The 19,787-nt window shown below is 30.9% G+C and overlaps 2 protein-coding genes across 2 annotated transcripts; one reads left to right on the top strand and one right to left on the bottom strand.

Moving 5' to 3' along the window:
* Positions 1-11,108: 11,108 nt before the first annotated feature.
* LOC149894595 (uncharacterized) lies at positions 11,109-18,291 on the top strand. The gene is made up of 3 exons (XM_090074918.1): positions 11,109-11,193; positions 15,578-16,046; positions 17,237-18,291. The coding sequence occupies exons 2-3, from the start codon at positions 15,936-15,938 to the stop codon at positions 17,519-17,521; spliced, it is 396 nt and encodes a 131-aa protein (XP_089931044.1). The 5' UTR covers positions 11,109-11,193; positions 15,578-15,935; the 3' UTR covers positions 17,522-18,291.
* On the bottom strand, positions 11,492-14,680 carry LOC149894596 (zinc finger MYM-type protein 1-like). Its single transcript, XM_090100609.1, has 2 exons — positions 14,272-14,680; positions 11,492-14,169 (listed from the first exon to the last, which is right to left on the bottom strand). Exon 2 carries the CDS (start codon positions 14,089-14,091, stop codon positions 11,548-11,550), a length of 2,544 nt encoding a protein of 847 aa, XP_089956735.1. The 5' UTR covers positions 14,092-14,169; positions 14,272-14,680; the 3' UTR covers positions 11,492-11,547.
* Positions 18,292-19,787: the final 1,496 nt, after the last annotated feature.

The raw sequence follows: 19,787 nt of genomic DNA, 5'->3' as shown, positions 1-19,787 counted from the left end.
ATGCTTACATACAGTCAGAACAGAATTTAATTGTACAAAGTAACTTTTCAATAAAATTAATATCTTTGAATAAAATACTATATCAAGCAGTAATTATAAAGAACTTTTTTTTTCTCTAATCATTTATTTGGTAAAAAACCTTCAAAAAAATTATAAAGTTTGTCTTTATGCTTTTGAATTACCTGGTTAAGAATTCGAAACAAAAAGAAGGGGATAAAAACACTTGCACATAAAATAATTGTACAAGAAAAACTTTATAGGTTAAAGCTAAGAAAAAATACCAGTTTATTAAAATAAGTGAGAAACAGTTTCAAGTTTTTGTATTTTATTAATATACTTTAATATTTAGTTAGCCCTCCTTTTGCTTTAATTACATTTAACAAGCGTTTCGGCATCGATTCTACCAGACATTTGATTTGATTATTGTCAATATTAGATCATGATTTAACAACAGCTTTCTTTAAATCTTCTTTTTTCGTAAATGCTCTATTACCTATTTTTTTTATCTAATAAAGTGCATAAATGCTCTATTGGATTTAAATCTGGGCTCTGTGAAGGCCATTCTAAAACATTTATACCATTTTCATCAAAAAAAGTTTTAGTTTTTTTAGCAGTATGTTTTGGATCATTGTCTTGTTGAAACAAAAAACTGTTTCCTAACCTAAGACTTTTAGCAACTCAAATTAAATGCTTCACCCCTCTTTCGCCAAACTCTCTGTGCACCATCAGATTTTTAAAAATTAAACTTGGATTCATCAGACCAAAGTACTTTTTTCCAAAATGATGCTGGCATTAAATAATACTTTTTTGCAAAATTCATTCTTCTCTTCATATGATTTTTGTTAAAAACGGTTTTTTCCGAGCTATACATCCACTAAACCCTGCTTTATGAATGCGATTTCTAATTGATGTTAGTGAAATTGTGTTTCCTGTTAAACTTTTTAGATGATTTGCTATATTTTTTGCACTTTCAAACCGATTTTTTTTAATGATTCTTAAAATTTCTCTATCATCTCGTGAGGTTGTCTTCAGCTTTCGCTCTCGTCCAGTTCGAATTTCAAACGTTTCATATTGTTTGTATTTATTTACAATGGCTGCAACTGTTGTAAATAGAATATTTGTAAGTTGTTCAACTTTTCTATAAGTATTTCCTTGTTTAACCAAGTCTACAACAAGTTTTCGTTGAGTAGTATTTAAATACTTACCTTTGGGTGCCATGATGTTCGATGAACAGAGTTTTTAATGACCTTTATTTATCAAAAATGTAAATAATTGTTGAAAATAATATTCTAGAAATATAAATTCAATAATAAAATTGATATTTTATAATTTAAAAAAACCATAAACATTCATAACAAATAATAAAACAGTTTTGTACAATTAATTGTTGTGCATGCAAATTGATACGTCTGTAAGTAAAAAATCAAAAATTGTATAGCAAACACATTTTCTTATATTTTTACTGATTAATTATAAATAAGAAATAGCCATAATAAATTTAAAAAAAATTGGTTCAGTTATTTTCATTATTAATCAAGATTAAAGCAAGTTTTAGCAAAATAAAATGCAAAAATTACTTTGTACAATTAAATTCTGTTCCACTCTACATAATTAATATGCTTATATACAAAATTAATATGCTTAATATACATAGTTTTATATGAGGTGGTAAATGAAATTTATAACTTATTTAGGTTATTTTTTCTGACGTCTTAAGTAATTTTCTTTCCTTATAACAACAATTATTTAACAACATTGTCTATATTTATGCATTCAATAGCTGCCGATTGGATTTTACTATTTGGTAAATAAAAATAGCAAACAAATGATTCATAAATGTTTAATAATTTGTTTTTGATTTTGTATTTTATTTGCATTAGATTTTTGAGATACTTTTGGTATTTTTGGTATATATATGTACACTACAATGTAGTCATGCATTTAAGTTAAAGGTTGTAATTTATAACTTTTAAGGTTGTAATTTATTGATACTTGTATTATATTCATTAAATTATTTTGTCAATGGTCACTCTCCTCATTTTTGGAATGCACTATAACTATATGTATATATATGTATGTATATGCAATAAAATGCACATTAACCTATTGTTAAAATAAACAGTTTCATTAATTTTTTCTTTTTAATTTTGGTTTTCAGGTTCTTCATTGACATTCAATCGATGTTCATCTCTCAGACGGATTCTTGCCAAAGTGAATGAAGGAACACTTCATTGCACTGGTTAGTAATAATATGCTTAAAATTTATACTTTCAGTTATTTTAAGTAATATTTTTAAAATGTTTATTTTTATTTTACTAGAATTTTAAGAATGAAATTTCTAAGAGATCCTGATTTTTACAGCTGTTCAAAAAGAGCTGGTTATTTCAGTGGAAAACTTGAAGAAAAAAAGAGATTTTATTGGGTAAGAAGAAATCTTTATTTTTAATTAATATATATATATATATATATATATATATATATATATATATATATATATATATATATATATATATATATATATATATATATATATATATGTATATATATATATATATATATATATATATTTCTAATTTTGTCAAGTTCAAATTTGTATTTAATGCTGTAAAACTAAATCATTTAAACTCGGGAGTATCAAGCGAAGAGTTTGAGCGTTGGCTGAAGAGTATTTTCAGCTCTCAGGAGATCGAAATGGTGGACGAAAAGCTTGGGAAGAACGAAAAAACTCGTTTGATAAATAGTACTATTTCAAGCTATCAATAATATCTGTACTATTTAAAATTATTTTTGTTAATTTGAACTGGAATAAATATCAAAAAATATTTACTTTTGTATTTGCTTTTTGTGCGATATCACATCAGAAATGGCTAATTATAGCACGTTAGTGAATGTATATTGGTTAAAAGTAACGGGTCAGTGCTGCCATTCGATCACGGACGAATGCTGGCAAATGATCCCGGGACAGTGCTGGCTAGCGATGCTGGCCCATTGGCTGTTTTGACATTGGGCCGTCATCAATTGCCAGCCTCGCGCCGCTATCGCAAGCGGAACTGGGCCAGCTTAGGCCTCTAACGGGAGGTTGTCTGGGTGGTTGACAATTTATCGACATGGTTGAAGATTTATCGACAAGGTTGTTGAACTTATAGCTCAAGTAGATTTTCAACTCCTTTTGATTCTGTTTGATTAAAAAAAATTTTTTTTTAGAGAAACGTTAAATAACCATTCCGTTTTACTGAAGTCATATCAAAAGTTTATCGAACTTGTTTGAAGCATCGACTTTTAAAGACTAATCGATCTGTTAATATAATAACAATATTAACATTTTTTTTTTTTTTGTTAAAGTAGTCTTTTTTATATTATGAAAAATAGTCATCATAATTTCAGATTTTGGCTATAAAAAGTTGTAAACCATTTGGTGTTCATTGTTTTTGAATGGATTGTTCAATCACGAGAAAAAAACAGGAACATATTGAAGATTAACAATATAGAATTTTAAACCTGATCCTGGTCAATGCTTTAATCGATTAATTAACTAGTGTTTGGCTTGTTCAAAAAGCCTTCGGAGTTTACCAATGTTTTTTATTACTGTGAGGAGGGAAGATGAAGAAAATTGTATACATTATCTATAAGTTTTACCCGACTCAAACACGCTACATTCGAACGAGGAAAAGAGCGAGTCAACCAAAAACACACACATGTCGCATAACATGAAAAATGAATAAGTCACACCATAAATGATTAAAACTGTGTCGCAAACACGACTTGAAACACAATTATATGATTTTAATTAGTAAAGTTCTAGAAAGTTCTGTAGCCACTCTGATATAAAGACTAATAAAAAGAAAACTAGTAAAACTTGTTTTAAAGAATACCATGACTCTAGCAGTTGAAACTAGAGTACTGAACGAACTTGAAGAAAAAAAGAAATCTATTGCCTGGACGAAAATTCAAAATAACACCTGCGGACAAATAGAAAAGGAACGGTTGAAAAATCTTTTAGACTTTTTTTACATTTTCTTTTGGGTGAGATTTTTTAGTAGATTTCCTTGGGCTCTCTCTTTAGAGAGATCTTTTCGGAAAATTTTGATGAAGTGTTTTAAAGAGAATTTTTGAAGATGTGTTAAGAAAGAGTTATGAAAGATTATAAAAAAGGATTTTAAAAGAGAAAGAAAAAGTTTTAAGAGATTTTAAGAGATTATATGAGAAAAGAATTTAAAAGAATTTTAAGAGATTTTGAAAGAGGATTTTATGAGAAAAGAATTGTAAGAGATTTTAAAAGAGGATTTTATGAGAAAAGGCTTTTTGAAGATTTAAAGAGAATTTAATGAAAAGAATTTATGAACAATTTAAAGAGGAACTTATGAGAAGGATTTGGTAAGGAAATGTATTTGAGTAACTTTCAATTTGCGTTGTTATAAATATTTATGTATTGTTATTTGTATGAGTTAATATTAAGAGAATATATATATATTGATGAGAAATAATTGAGATTATTGATTTAGAAAAATAAGTAAGAGAAGAAAAATCAGTCGTAAGTATTTTTATTTTTGTTTTCATTTTGAGTAAGGCAATATTATTATTATTAATAATTTTATTATTGCTTTTTTTGAGTTAACATTTGTTATTAAAAAAGTCTGATGCTCCTATCGCGCTTTTACCACATCTGCGTTACACACTGACAGTCCTACCTCACATTCTATCACTCTCTATACTTGCGCTACCATTACACTTACATAGAACCAACCACCACAGTTACATTTAATCATCACATCATTAAAATATAAAAATTAATAAAATCCACCGCCCTCACATTACATAACAATAACATAAGAAAGTGTGTTATTTTTATGTTATGTAATCTCCATCACACCTTATGGTATCTTCACTATAGCCATACAAACGTTTTTGTTATATTTCAAATTGATCTGTTGGTAGTGACCAGAACCATTGCAGCGCGGCCTCCATAAATTCTTCTGTACGCGTAAAATTAAGTTGTCAGAGATATGAAGAGATGATGATATGATATGAAGAGATGCGTAAAACAATATGAATCATTAGTCAATCGGCCTTAAGCCCTGATGCAAATCTCTTTGACATTTTTGTTTTAAGATTTTTGGATTTGGCTCTTAAAAATGGACGTTAAAAGTAATAATAATGGACGGAAGCGGTATCTTTATAATCCTCTTCACAATTCCAACAGATGTTTCCATGATCAGGTTCTTTAACTGAATATTTTCTGAATATCCAGACAAATTGATGAAATCTTTGAAAAAATTTAAGCCTGAAATTTGTAAGTTTTTGTTTAAAAATGCTTCATAGAAAGATTGTTAGCTGAACATTTTCTTTTGTCATCTGACAAATAAAATCCAATTACAGTCAAGAGCCTTTTACAATTTTTCTTTATATCTGTTTTAATTGTTGAATAATTTTTTGACATTTATCTATTGCTTAATGAAAAGTTAGTTATTTATTATAACTAATTTTTTAAAAACTTGCATAAATAAGATATGCAAGTTTTTTTGTTTAAATGTTTCTTTTCTGTTATTCAAAAACTTGTGGTCCAACAGGACTAAGCCATTGACTTAGGGATGTTCATGGTCAGGAAAGAAATGTCACCATTGAATTCAGGGAATGAAGTTAAAACTATGTGCAAAATTTTAACTCTTTTAGACCAATCACCGCAGAGTTGTCATACTCCACTCCTCGTCTGGGCCAAAGAATGGTCGGCAGGGTTGAAACTTAGTTCTGGCCATAAACACCCTGAACATTTTCTGGGATGGTTGGAACCTGGTCTAAAACCTTTCTTGAGTGAAAATACCCATTAGTGCAAAATTTGGTGCAGATTGGTCAACTGGTGTGGATTTGCATAAAGAACAAACAAATGGACAGACGTTCCATTTGTTTGTTCTTTGTGCAAATCCACACTTATTGACCAATTATTAGAAAAAATTGATGACAAATTTGTGTTTGTAAAAGATTACCTCAAAGTTATTATAAAATGTACTGAAAACAAACAAAGTTTACTTAAAGATGCCTTAAAGACTTTTAAGTTTCACTTTAAATAAAGTTGGATAGTTGTTAACATCATAGGAGAACGCCTTTTGAAGAAAAATAAACTATGGCTCAATGCCACCATAATTCTTCCTACCTGTATAATAAAAAGGCCAACCAACAAAAGATTTCGAGGTGTTGAGTTCACCAAGCAAGAGATGTAGATCAAAAACTTTGAGAGAGCAAATATCTTCCAAACAACTAACATACGCTGCTCAAATGAGTTGTGCTGCAGGAGATTGTGATAGATCAAGAGTATGAAAGATGTTATTTGTTCACCGGAAATGGCAAAAAATAGAGAAATATGGAGTTGTGATGGCTCATATCAACAAAGATTTAAACAAAAATTCCAAAATAGTACGGATAGTGATTCTAATATCTTTCAAACTTCATTTGTGCTCTACGGCTCATATGCCATATTGATGGCCAGAAGATTATTTGGCAAAAACCCAGTCCCCTCTTCTACAACATATTGTTACCCAATAAAAAAATTAACAATGATTAATACAAAAGTATGAAATGCTGCAACCAACACGGCATCTACTATGAGGTGCTCTGGACTAACGTCAAAAGACTTACTAATTTAAGTATAAAAAACATCGAAAATCCAGATGCCATTAAATTTGGATTATCAATATCATATGCAAGGATTTGATTTTTCGAATTTTTACAACATTTGTCATACATAATTCCCATAAAAAAATGGTAAGCGAGAACACAAGAGGATAAAAGAAATCGTGGCGGAAACAAAAAAATCCATACAAAACCCATTCAAAGAGAAAATGGGGCTGCTGGTGGATATTCCGAAGGTTGGTTTCATGAATACTAATGATACAATACATCAAGAAGATTTTTCTCAGATCCTTAAACCTCATCCTGCATCACATGAGTTGACATTAGACTTATTAAAAATTTTTGTATCATTTTGGAAACTTTATCAAGTGGATAAAAAATAGATTCAAAAAAAATTTCAAAAATTTTCAGAACGGACAGTAGAAGTTTACGTTGAAATTTATGGGTGGTACCCAATGACTCATACAATGCACAAGATATTTAGACATGGTGCCTATTGGTTAACTATTGGAAGAGGCGGCTAAGACTCGAAACGAGCACTTGATCAGTGATTATAGACAGAGTTTCTAGAGGAATATTTTGATAGAAAATTGTAATAGGGATATCCTAAACAGACTTCTGTTAAGTTCCGATCCTTTGTTAAGCAGTGCCAGAAAGAGGCTCAAAAATAAAAGAAAACCTTTTTCCATTAAGGCATTTGAGCTTTTACTGCCTGAAACATATTAACGAACAACAAAATGAAGAAGACAAGAAGGCATCTAGCGAAAACGAATCCGATTGTTCATTTTTTATCATTTTTAGTATATTTTGTTATTTCATGTGTTAATTTACCTTTATAGTTGGGTTTATTTTACCTTCATAGTATGTGTATTTGTATATACTCATTTGTTTTATATTGTTTGTATTTGCATCGCTTTCTTTTTTTAGATTGTACATTTTTACTCTTTATACATTTAATGTTTTAATTGAAGTTTAAAACTATATTGTTGTTTGGTACTTCTTTTTGTATATTATGTGTAAAAGTGTCTTTGGGCAAAAAAAAAACCCTGCCCAATTATATTGTTTATCTAATTGATAAAAGTCATAAAATAACTTTGTTCAACTTTTGACCCTAAATACCCCACTAAATCAAAAGAAAAGAAAGTTTTAGCTAAAAGAAAGAGCTAAAATAAAAACTATTCAATATAATGGGGAGCCTGTTTAATCGCTTTTCACTTTCAGATATTTCTTTTCAAGGCAAATATTTTGAAAGATCTCCTAAAAATAATATATTTGACATGTTTTTTAACTGTTGAGTTGGATACAACTCAACAGTTAAAAAACCAAACTTTTTCCTAATATTCGTTTTTTCGGTATTTTGTCAAACATTTTAATTGCTTTTGTTTAAGAATGTAATTTATGTAGTTTTCCGTAGTTTGACTGTTGGCTTTTTATGAGGTCACGTTGTAATCAACTGGTGTTTCGTAAAAATTGGATTTGTTATCCTAAGTATTTAAGTTAAAAAATTGATTCATTAAAAATGCGGAAACACCATCGCAAGATTGGAAAAATTAAAGCGTATGAGGAAGTAGCCCCCAAGCTTGAAATCGCTAGAAAAGTTGGAAATTCTTCTATGAAAAATGTGCATCAGAACGCGAAACCCAGAGGAATATATATATATATATATATATATATATATATATATATATATATATATATATATATATATATATATATATATATATATATATATATATATATATATATATATATATATATATATATATATATATATATATATATATATATTTATTTGTATAAAATGAATAAAAACACCTTTTTATGGAACTCTGAGTTTCAAGCCTTTCGGCAATCATCAGCCATAGTGTATATCGTTACTTAAAAACCGTTTAAAAATTACAAATTAAAATCACGGTAGAACGAGTTCTGACGTTACTAAACCGAAACTAAACAAAAAGACGTCAAAGGTTTTAGTCCCTGGTGTCGAATAAGGATAGCAAAAATTTGCAAATCATTTTTTTGGAATCATGCCTTGTTCGTTCTACCGTGATTTTAATTTGTAATTTTTAAACGGTTTTTAAGTAACGATATACACTATGGCTGATGATTGCCGAAAGGCATGAAACTCAGAGTTCCATAAAAAGGTGTTTTTATTCATTTTATACAAATAAATAAATAGATAAATATTGCTCTATTATTCAAATGTATCGAGCACTCTCAAACGAACAAGAGTATTTGTATTATCATACTATAACAATACATTATATATTGTGTATATATTTGCTCCGACAAGTTGAGCACTCTTCTCAAGTCGTCAACAAAATGGAAAAAAAAAACCTGAAACACTCAATCAAAAATATACCGATTCCATCTGAAAAAGATTACAATTTAAAACTGCTAAACAAAACAGAAATTCTCGTAAAGAAAATGAGATGGAAGGCGTTCTTCTTCATGAATAACTACCCAAGAAATGATTCAAGTTATACAGACTACGGAATTAAATCATCAAAATGCCCACCTCAAATAAATGAAATGCGTTCTTTTGAAAAAGACCTTATAAACCTATATAAATCTATAAAATTTTGCAAAGTAAACTGCAAGTTTCAGAATAATATGCAAAAAGACTTAAAATCCATACGTACATCGCATAAAACATTAATAAAGGCAGATAAAACATCTAATTTGTATAAGTTATCTAAAGATGAATACAACAAACTGCTAACAAATGCAATTACTTCTACCTACAAAAAATCGTCGCCAGAATTAAAAGATCAAATAAATAAGGAAGGAAAAAACCTTTTAATCCATGAAGTGTTTAATAATATTGAGATAAACGGATCGTCCGGTTGTTTTTTCACTTTAAAAGACCATAAAGATAACTTTATTAACAACCCTTCAGTTCGCCTTTTAAATCCATCGAAAAACGAGGTAGGAAGAATTAGCAAAGTCATTTTATCTAAAATTATCCACGAATTAAAAAGTAAACTACAGTTGAATCAATGGCAAAGCACCCAATTTGTTATAGATTGGTTTAAAAATATCAAAAATAAACATCTTTGCAAATTTCTAATTTTTGATATAAATGATTTTTACCCATCTATTAGTGAAACCACTCTTACCAATGCAATCAGTTTCGCCGAACAACATGTTGTTATAAATGATGACGATAAAAAATTAATATATCATGCAAGAAAATCTTTAATTTTTAAAAACGATGAAGCTTGGATAAAGAAAAGAGGCGGATTATTTGATGTCACAATGGGTGCATTTGATGGAGCTGAAGTTTGCGAACTAGTTGGTATCTTTATATTGTTTCAGCTTTCTCAATATTACGATAAAAATAATTTTGGCTTGTATCGTGATGACGGACTTGCTATTTTTGAAAACAAAAGCGGCCAACAAATGGAGAAAATTAAAAAGCATTTTACGCATGTTTTTAAAAGTAATAACCTAAATATCTCCATTCAATCTAATATTAAAATTGTCAATTATCTGGATGTAACATTGAACTGATCGACAGTTCTTATCAACCATATTGTAAACCTAATAACCAACTTTTATATGTTCATTCTGATTCAAACCATCCACCTAATATAATAAAAGAAATCCCTCGCACTATTGAGTCAAGATTATCAACTATGGCAATAAATGAAACTGTGTTCAATTACTCTATTCTTCCGTATGAAGAGGCTTTACGTAAATCAGGATACAATTCAATACTCACCTACCAACCGCAAATAGACAAACATCAAAGTAAACATCGTAAACGTATAATTATATGGTATAACCCCCCGTTTAGCAAAAATGTTGAAACTAATATTGGAAAGCGCTTCTTAGCTTTAATCGACCAACACTTTCCAGTAGGACACAGGCTTCATAAAATTTTTAATCGAAACTACATTAAAGTTAGTTATAGTTGCATGTCTAATATCAATTCTTTAATAAATGCACATAATAACAAAATTCTTCAAAGCAATAAATATAAAACAAAAAAAGAATGCAACTGCATAGACAAAAAAAATTGTCCGTTAAATAGCCAATGCCTTTCTAGCAATGTCGTTACCAAGCCACTGTAAATTCTGGGGATCCTCAATTCAAAGACAAAGTTTATTTCGGTATAAGTGAAACTACATTTAAACTTAGATATGCCAACCATCTTAAATCTTTCAACGCACTTAAATATAAAAATGACACCGAACTTTCCAAAGAAATATGGATGCTAAAATCTAAAAATCTGAAACCGGTGATTACATGGAAGATTGTAGCACAATGCAAGCCCTACAATCAAGCAGCAAAAGTTTGTAATCTTTGTCTCCGCGAAAAATTTCATATATTATCATACAAAGGAGAAAACTTACTTAACAAAAGATATGAAATAATATCAAAGTGCCGTCATGCAAAGAAATATTTGCTAAACCTTTGACGTCTTTTTGTTTAGTTTCGGTTTAGTAACGTCAGAACTCGTCCTACCGTGATTTTAATTTGTAATTTTTAAACGGTTTTTAAGTAACGATATACACAATGGCTGATGATTGCCGAAAGGCATGAAACTCAGAGTTCCATAAAAAGGTGTTTTTATTCATTTTATATAAATAAATAAATATTGCTCTATTATTCAATAGTATCGAGCACACTCAAACGAACAAGAGTATTTGTATTATTACACTATAACAATACATTATATATTGTATATATATATATATATATATATATATATATATATATATATATATATATATATATATATATATATATATACAGTGGCGTACCTAGGGTAAATAGCGCCTGGGGCAAACACCGATCTCGCGCCCCTCCTCCCCCACATAAAGTGCTTAATTACAATTTTTTAATAAATGATGACACAAACTTTTAATAAAACTTTATTATTCATTATAAATAAACAATTTGTTTATGTAACATACATTACAAATTTATTTTTCTAGCTTTAATTGCTGCAAATTTCTTAATAACATTGTCAAAGTCAATTTCTTCGGTAATTTCTCGCTCTATGCTTAGTAAAGTGAGATCACAGAGACGGCTTTGGCCCATCGAAGCTCTCAAGTAAGAGTTAATCAGTTTAAGTTTACTGAATGATCTTTCACAACTAGCTACAGACACAGCTATTGTTAGCAATATTTGCAATGCTATACGCATATTAGGGAAAACGTTTTCGTCTCCATATTCAACTATAAACATAAGTAGTTGCTCGGGACTTGATATTTTTTCCTTACGGCTAGTAAGCAGCATTCTACAGTCCAAAATTTCTTCGTACAGTTCTCGTCCATCCACATCAGAACTGTAGACTTCGCCAAATTTTTTACATTGATCTTTTAAGTGATTGATTTCCGTATTGAAGTACAACCCTTCCACATCAAGAAGAAATCCAAATTTTTCATCAATTTCCATTAATCGAACGCTTCTTGTTTTCAATTCATTAAAAAGACGGTCGACAGTCCCTTTTATTACCCTTTCCATTTCTTCTTTTGCTGTTAACCCAACATCTCTAGACATTTCGCCATCCATTCTTTTTTTTCTTCTTTGACGTCTTTCAAATTCAACAACCCATTCGTTGCAAATTTGAACTCCTTCTTTTAGTGAGTCAGTAACTAAAACTTCTCTCTCACTTTGGAAATAATCTTGGAGCGATTTCAAATCTAAAGCTGCATTATGAAAGTTCATTTTAGGATCCTGCAACCTCTTTTGAACACGGTCAATTCGGCCAAGAATCTTGTTCCAAAACCCTAGCAATGTGAGAAAGTCATACGTTAAAATTCTATTATAAAGCTGCTTTGCATCGCTTTTCGTTTCATTTGACGCGCTTTCGTCTACCATTAAGTTCTGAAGAACTTCCACTATTTCATCAATGTAGGTGTGTACAGGTTTTACTGATTCTGTTTTGGCGCTCCACCTGGTATCGGAATCGGACTTCAAAGTAATAGGCACAGCATCTTTAAGTTTTTGCCATCGTTGAGTTGATCTTGAGAAAAAAACGTAAAGCTCATTGATGGTTCCAAAAAAAGTAACCATCATTACTTCTTCTTTAGCCGCATGTACGCCTACCAAATTAAGACTATGATTGTCACAATTGACAAATATGGCAAGGTTGTTTTTTTCCTTTATTATTTGATGCACACCACTCTTGTGGCCAGCCATAACAGCAGCATTGTCATAGCATTGTGACCTGCAATTTTCTACATTCATATCGTCTTTTTCTAATTGCTCCAATATTGTTTGGGCTAAGCTAGCTGCATCCTTATCGCTGAGTTGGATAAAGCCAAGGAAAGATTCTTTTATATATACTGTTTTTTTCTCAAAATCGATCTCGACATACCTAACTACCTCAGACATTTGTTCGCGATGGGCTAAATCTGGAGTTGAGTCAAACATTAGCCCATAATACTTTGCTTTATGTATCTTTTCAAGCAAGTTAGCACGAACAGTGGATGCTATGATGTGAATGAACTCGTTCTGAATGTTGGGAGAAAGATATGTTGTGGATCCAGGATGGCTCTCCGCAAATTTTAAATGATCTTTAATAACAGGATCAAAATTGGAAACTAGTTTCAGTAAACCAAGTAAATTTCCTGAGTTAGCATTTGATTGAAGTGATTCTCGGTGTCCTCGCAAAGCTAAATTTTGCATTGCAAGGTATTTGATGCAGTGCAACAGCCTTTTCAAAATATCACACCACTTTTGATTTTCTCTTTGAATTTGTTGTTGAGGTTCTGCATCAATTATTCCTCTATTGTAAAATAAATTTCTTTCCAGTTCTTTCCATTGGTTAAAGCATTGTCTGTGGTTTTTTGAATTTTCATGTACATTCATTCTCTCAGGTGCTTTCCAATTATTAAATCCGCTTTCTTGTTCCAAACTAGATTGGTTTTCGCATTTTAAAAAAAGAAGACAGCAAAAACAAAAGGCAGATTTTTTGGAAGGCGAGTAAACCAACCATGAACGCATCACTTGCTCACCGTGACCATTTCCTAATTTTTTAAAGAACCAACTTTTGTTCATAGAACAATTGTTAGTCGGCAGAAAAGGACCTTCGATGTTTTGGAAATATTTAAAACCATGTTTAATAATTTCAATTCTCAATGGATCAGTTATGATTGCTTTTCCTGTTTGTTCACTAAACATAAGAAATCCGATGTCGTGTTCTACAATAATTTTAGGTATGGGACATTTAATAATTTGGACGTTTTCGGATATCAAGTCTTTATCTTCAACGTCATCAATCTTCATTTCTTTGTCAAACTCAGGCCCAACTTCTGTTTCTTCAGAAGTAGCAAGGATTTTGGAATTATAACTAAAACTCTCTGCATCGCCATCAATAGATGCCGCAGCTAATTCTTTCTTGCTTGAACTTGACCCAGTATCTTCTAATTCTTGAGGCCTTGTGCTTGCAGAAATTTCTAGATTATCTGAAGAAGTCGTGCTCGTGCTCGTGCTCGATTTTTGAAAAAACATCTTAAAAACTTTGCTGCTTTTTTCTTTTTCTTTTGCCTCTAATGAACGTCGTTTTCGACCTGCAGCCCCACTTTCCTTCTTTTTCTCAAAAGAACGATTCATGGTTCTCAGCTAATTATTTTTAAAATTATTAAGAACTTGCTATATATAATTGACAAAAGCAATATATTTTTTAATTACCTTAACATATCTCAACAAAATATTTTAGAATATATTTGTAGAAGACGAATCCAGTGATTCAGAAGGCGCCCATGCAGGCAATACCAGGCGCCAGTGTATATTTCAGTTTTGATTTATTTAAGGTGGCTCACCCCCTTTAAATCTAACTTTTTATTTATAAATGTTAAAAGCTTGTTTTTTGTTTTTTATATAAAGAAATTATGTTAAAACTTTAACTTTTTAAAAGAAAAATGAAATTTGCTTTTTTTGATGCTGAGTCAGAATAATTTGTCTAAAATCTTACCTTAGTTAAAACAATGATATCTTGACTAAAAAATAGACTAAATATACATTTTTTTTTACCCCCCTTTTTTATCGATCTTAATTTTTTTCTTCAATTTTTATTAATAACAGTCGATTTCCTTGACATATTCGTAACCGCTTTTTTTAGCACATTTTTTAGAAATATAATATTTTGCAGAACAGTTGAAAAGCATAATAGATCTAACACTGAGAAATAATTCAAAACTTAATTTATTTTATATAATATATTATTTCTTAATTTATTTTATATAGTTCTCACTTATTGTATCGCAACCAAGCCTCTTTTGCGCCCCTTTCAGGTTGGCGCCCATGGCACGTGCCCTGCCTGCCCCACCCTAGATATGCCACTGTATATATATATATATATATATATATATATGGCTTATCTGAAGTTATTTAATCTTTTGTTCGGTGGTTTCGTTTTATATATTTTAATCTCTAAGTGGGAGAGTAAGTACTGAGTAATGGTAATTTTAGTTTATTTGAAGTATAGTAAATATAATAAATGTATAGTAACTTTATAACAAACTAAATATAGTAATCTGTAAAATGAGATTTTAAAAAGAAATATATTATTTGTATAGCAACCTTTTTTGCTTACTTAATTTTAATTTAAGTCAACTTTCAGTTGCTTTCACTTCTTCTTATGTTTGTATTTCCTGCATGAGTCTCCACTATTATCAATATGACTATTGCTTAAGTCAATTATAATTTAGTAATTAATTATTATATCACACGCAGTTATCTCTAATTTGAATTCTTAAAAGATTCTAAGGTTAATTATATTTTAAAAATTGAACTAAATATTTATATGTTCATTGTTCAAACTGAAAATTGTTATCATTAAACTAAAACTATCATTCTGTAGTAGACTAGTAGTGGTAGTACTAGGTTATTTCAATCATTTATTAAATTTTTTTGAATGTTTGCATGAAACAGAAGTTTTCTATAACATATACAGAACTGGTAAACTCTAGGCAATGGTTGTTGGTTCATTGTTTAGGTAAAAATGGCAAAAGCTCCAACAACGAGAAGTTCTGCCAGTTTCTGAAGTTCTGTGTGGTTAATTGGAAAATCAACCAAAGAGTTGGAATGCTCCAGACTTTCTTCGAATCAACAAGTACTGGCAAACTTCCTTTACTATCACAAAAAAGAAAATAAATCATTAAACTCAAGTGCCAATATTACCATGTTATCCGTCTTTCGTTAATGAGAAAAGGCTAGGATACCTACTACGCCAGTTAGATATGCTGCCAAAAAATTACTGAAGTTACATAATGTCTATAAGTCATTAAAAAAAAGTCGCACAAAAAATTTCGAGGGTTACAGATTGAAAGAAGAAATTTTTAAAAATAATTTACATGAACTTTTTGATGTTGCAAGATCAGATGTATTACAGATTACGCACAATTAGGAAGACAAAGCGTTTCTGGTATCCCAGCGAGAAGATCTCTCCAATTCCAGTTTTGGAGGTATGGATAAGCATTTGGCCCAACAGGAATCTCGAAAAATTAAACGAGCAAAAAAAAACAACATTTAAAACAAAAAGAAAGGACATTTAAAACAAAAAGCCCTTGGACCACAATCTGGAGAGCATTTCAGTTTTTCACAGCACTATCTGTTAGAAAGCACAATCCGTTAGAAAAAGTAACGGATTGCGCGTCTCCGTTAAATTAACGAAGTAATTCGTTTCCAAAAACAACAAAATTTACTAGTGAAGTTAACAAATTACTTAGTAATCGAAATTCCATAAATTCAACGGATGAAATAATAAGATCCGTTGAAAAAAAAAAAAGAAATTATGAAGTGCTTCCTCTGTAGATTATATTTTTCATCATTACATATCTTTTTTTCTCATTTTCGAAATTTACATGGATTGACTTCGAGATGTTCAGAAGTCAAATGCACTTTTGATAAATGCGATAGAGTTTTCATTAGTTTCATAAAGTTTAGAAAACATTATAAAACCCAGCATTCATGTATGTATGTATGTATGTATGTATGTATGTATGTATGTATGTATGTATGTATGTATGTATGTATGTATGTATGTATGTATGTATGTATGTATGTATGTATGTATGTATGTATGTATGTATGTATGTATGTATGTATGTATGTATGTATGTATGTATGTATGTATGTATGTATGTATGTATGTATGTATGTATGTATGTATGTATGTATGTATGTATGTATGTATGTATGTATGTATGTATGTATGTATGTATGTATGTATGTATGTATGTATGTATGTATGTATGTATGTATGTATGTATGTATGTATGTATGTATGTATGTATGTATGTATGTATGTATGTATGTATGTATGTATGTATGTATGTATGTATGTATGTATGTATGTATGTATGTATGTATGTATGTATGTATGTATGTATGTATGTATGTATGTATGTATGTATGTATGTATGTATGTATGTATGTATGTATGTATGTATGTATGTATGTATGTATGCATGCATGCATGCATGCATGCATGCATGCATGTATGTATGTATGTATGTATGTATATGTATGTGTGTGTGTGTGTGTTTGTGTGTGTGTGTGTGTGTGTGTCTATATATATATATATATATATATATATATATTTATATATATAAAACAGACAACTAAACATGAAATATATTCCATTACATATCAGTGTTGCATTGGAAAACTTCTAACAGATATTGTTCAGACAAATGTAAAGGTAGACAGAATTGCAATCCTAGTTTCTGGAGCTGGAGAAAAAAAGTTGTTTGGGGTTCCCAAAATCATTTGGGGAACAGGTGAGGAGCAAGCTAGTGCCTGCCTTGAACTTTTGGAAAATAAGCATCTCAAAGACATAATACGTGGGCTTGTGTTCTATACAACAGCCTCAAACACTGGTTTAAAATTTGGAACTTGCACAACTATTGAAAAAACACTCAAGAAAGACCTTGTGTAGATAGTATGTCGCCACCATGTTTTTGAAGTTATACTTTCTAGAATATTTGCATCCACATATCTTAGAGCTACCAATGAACATGATGTAGGTTTATATAAACGATTTCAAAAAGAATGGCCAACATTTGACCAAAGCAAATATGATGCTACTGATCTCCGCAATGAGTTGGTTGCATACTCCAAAGAAGCTGTAAAAAGCTATCACCAACGCCAAGAAAAAAAAAATGCTTGCCAAGACTATGGCGAGCTTCTACAATTGTGCCTCATTTTTCTTGGTGGTTGCCCAATTGAAGAAGTGCAATTTCGAGCACCTGGAGCCTTGCACCACGCCAAGTGGACGCCGAAGGGCATCTATTCCATCAAAATCCTTATTTTCAAAAATCAAGTGGCTCTCACTGCTCATAAAAGAAAAGCTTAGACCGAAATCAGCCTGTTTGTTGCTTTAGTCTATGGAAAATATTAGCATGAAGCTTGCTTGGCAGAAAGAGCCCCATATAATGACTTGACACTATTGAGACTTTTGAATGATTACACCTGCAACAATATTGTTCGAGATGCAGTAATGACAGCCTTCAAAAGACACCTATGGTATTTTTCAGAACATTTGATTGGCTTAGCTTTTTTTCGACTCCTGCATTGATATTTATACAAAAGCCACCATGGTTCAGAATCTTAAACGCGCCACTACTAGGAAAATGAGAGTTCTGGGACAAAATCATTTTTCCATGTTCGTTGTGTAAATTTTGATATCGCGGAGGAGGTTTTTGGACAAAATGATTTTTCATGTTTGTTGTTAAAATTTTGATAATCGCGGGGTATTCTTGGAAAAAAAAATAAAAAAATTTAATTTTTTTTTATTTTGTAAAAAAATTTCAATTTTTGTAAAGGTGTTTAAATTTTCCATTTCGAAAAATCTCTTTTTCTTTTTTTCTTTGTTCTTGTTCTTGTTCCTTTTGGAGGATGGATTTGTAGATTTCAATTTCGCGCCAGTGGACTCCATTATTTTTTAAAAATTGAATGGGATCCAGTATTTTAAAACTTCTAATTTTTCCGTCGTCATTCATTTTAATACGCCAAGAAATTTTTTTTTCACAAAATTAAATTTAAAAAAGGAACGCTTGAGAATGGGGAGTTTGGTCCGAGAAGCAATCCGGCGCCGATGGATTCATATCCTCTTCCGTTTTTGACGTAAAGTCTTTCTCTGACTGAGCTTCCTTTGACCCATGGTGTTAAAAACAGTCCGTTTCCTCTGTTTCCCCATTTTAATTCCATTTCCATTTTTTTTGACGTAAACGACACCCATTCCTGTAATTTTGTCAACCACGGTAGACCCAAGCAATTGGGCAACTCCACCTAATAGACCAGTGGCAGCAATGGGAGCGGCTCGAGCTGCAAGCATTCCTAATAAAGGTAAAAGAGCTCCAATAAATCCTCTTTTCACATTTGCGTTGTGTTCAACCTGAGTTTTGCTCATTTTAATGGTGACTCCAACTCTTTCGATGGAGAGCGTCCACAATTTTTCGATGTTGACTTTCCGTCACAAACAAAACGTCGTTTCCGTTAAAATCCTCTCTTGAAATCCTGATGCTTACGGGTTCGCCTTCCATCATTGATTTTTTTATTTTTTCGATCTGCCCCTGAGACACATTTAATTTGACACTAACATATTTGCTCAATTTTTAAATGCCGGAAAAAAATATTTATTTCACTTTTCGAATGTGATATCGGATCGTGATGTCCTCGCCACGATCAAGTCGATTAAACTTCCATTTTGATCGACGATGCGAGTGATCATTGTAGAAATTTCGGGGACTTTGACAGGGAGGTAAATCAAATGGGTGGATCTTTCGATGGTTTTAAAACCTGGACCCACGTCGGGATAAAAGGAGTAAATGCAATTTAATTGTGAGCCGTTAATGTATGCCGACCCGATGACGTTGTTGACGATTCTGATCGTGTTGACGCTTGAAATTCTGACAATGTCGTCGGACTCGTATTCTGAATTGGAGTCCAATTGTCTTTTTGTGAATCCCAAAAGTGAGGCAATGCTGTTTTCAACGTTCAAGTCCATCAAATAATTCAAGCCAAGTTTGATGGTTGATTTTAAAGTGTTTGAATTGGATCCGATTCTGATGTTTTCTGGAGAGTAGCTGATTTTATTTGCTGTGACGTAGCTTGCACTTTGTAACGCGTAATTTTTTATTGTGTTTGAGACGGACTTTTGCAAGTAATTGTTGATGTCGATGATGTCGTAGCTCCCGTCTGGA

This window comes from Hydra viridissima, unplaced genomic scaffold (assembly GCF_058129835.1).
Source record: "Hydra viridissima isolate aposymbiotic clone 2 unplaced genomic scaffold, HvirCarnegie_v1 scaffold_1, whole genome shotgun sequence".
In the NCBI taxonomy this organism is placed as follows: Eukaryota; Metazoa; Cnidaria; class Hydrozoa; order Anthoathecata; family Hydridae; genus Hydra; species Hydra viridissima.
The sequence above is the reverse complement of the archived record's forward strand: the minus strand, read 5'-3'. Positions and strand labels throughout refer to the sequence as shown.

What these genes read in the sequence shown, in the direction of transcription:
- LOC149894596 (XM_090100609.1), bottom strand. Translation starts at nt 14,091, where the DNA reads ATGTTTTTTCAAAAATCGAGCACGAGCACGAGCACGACTTCTTCAGAT.
- LOC149894595 (XM_090074918.1), top strand. Translation starts at nt 15,936, where the DNA reads ATGAACTTTTTGATGTTGCAAGATCAGATGTATTACAGATTACGCACA. An exon ending in CTCCAATTCCAGTTTTGGAG is followed by an intron (nt 16,047 to 17,236) that starts GTATGGATAAGC and finishes ATTACATATCAG; the next exon opens with TGTTGCATTGGAAAACTTCT.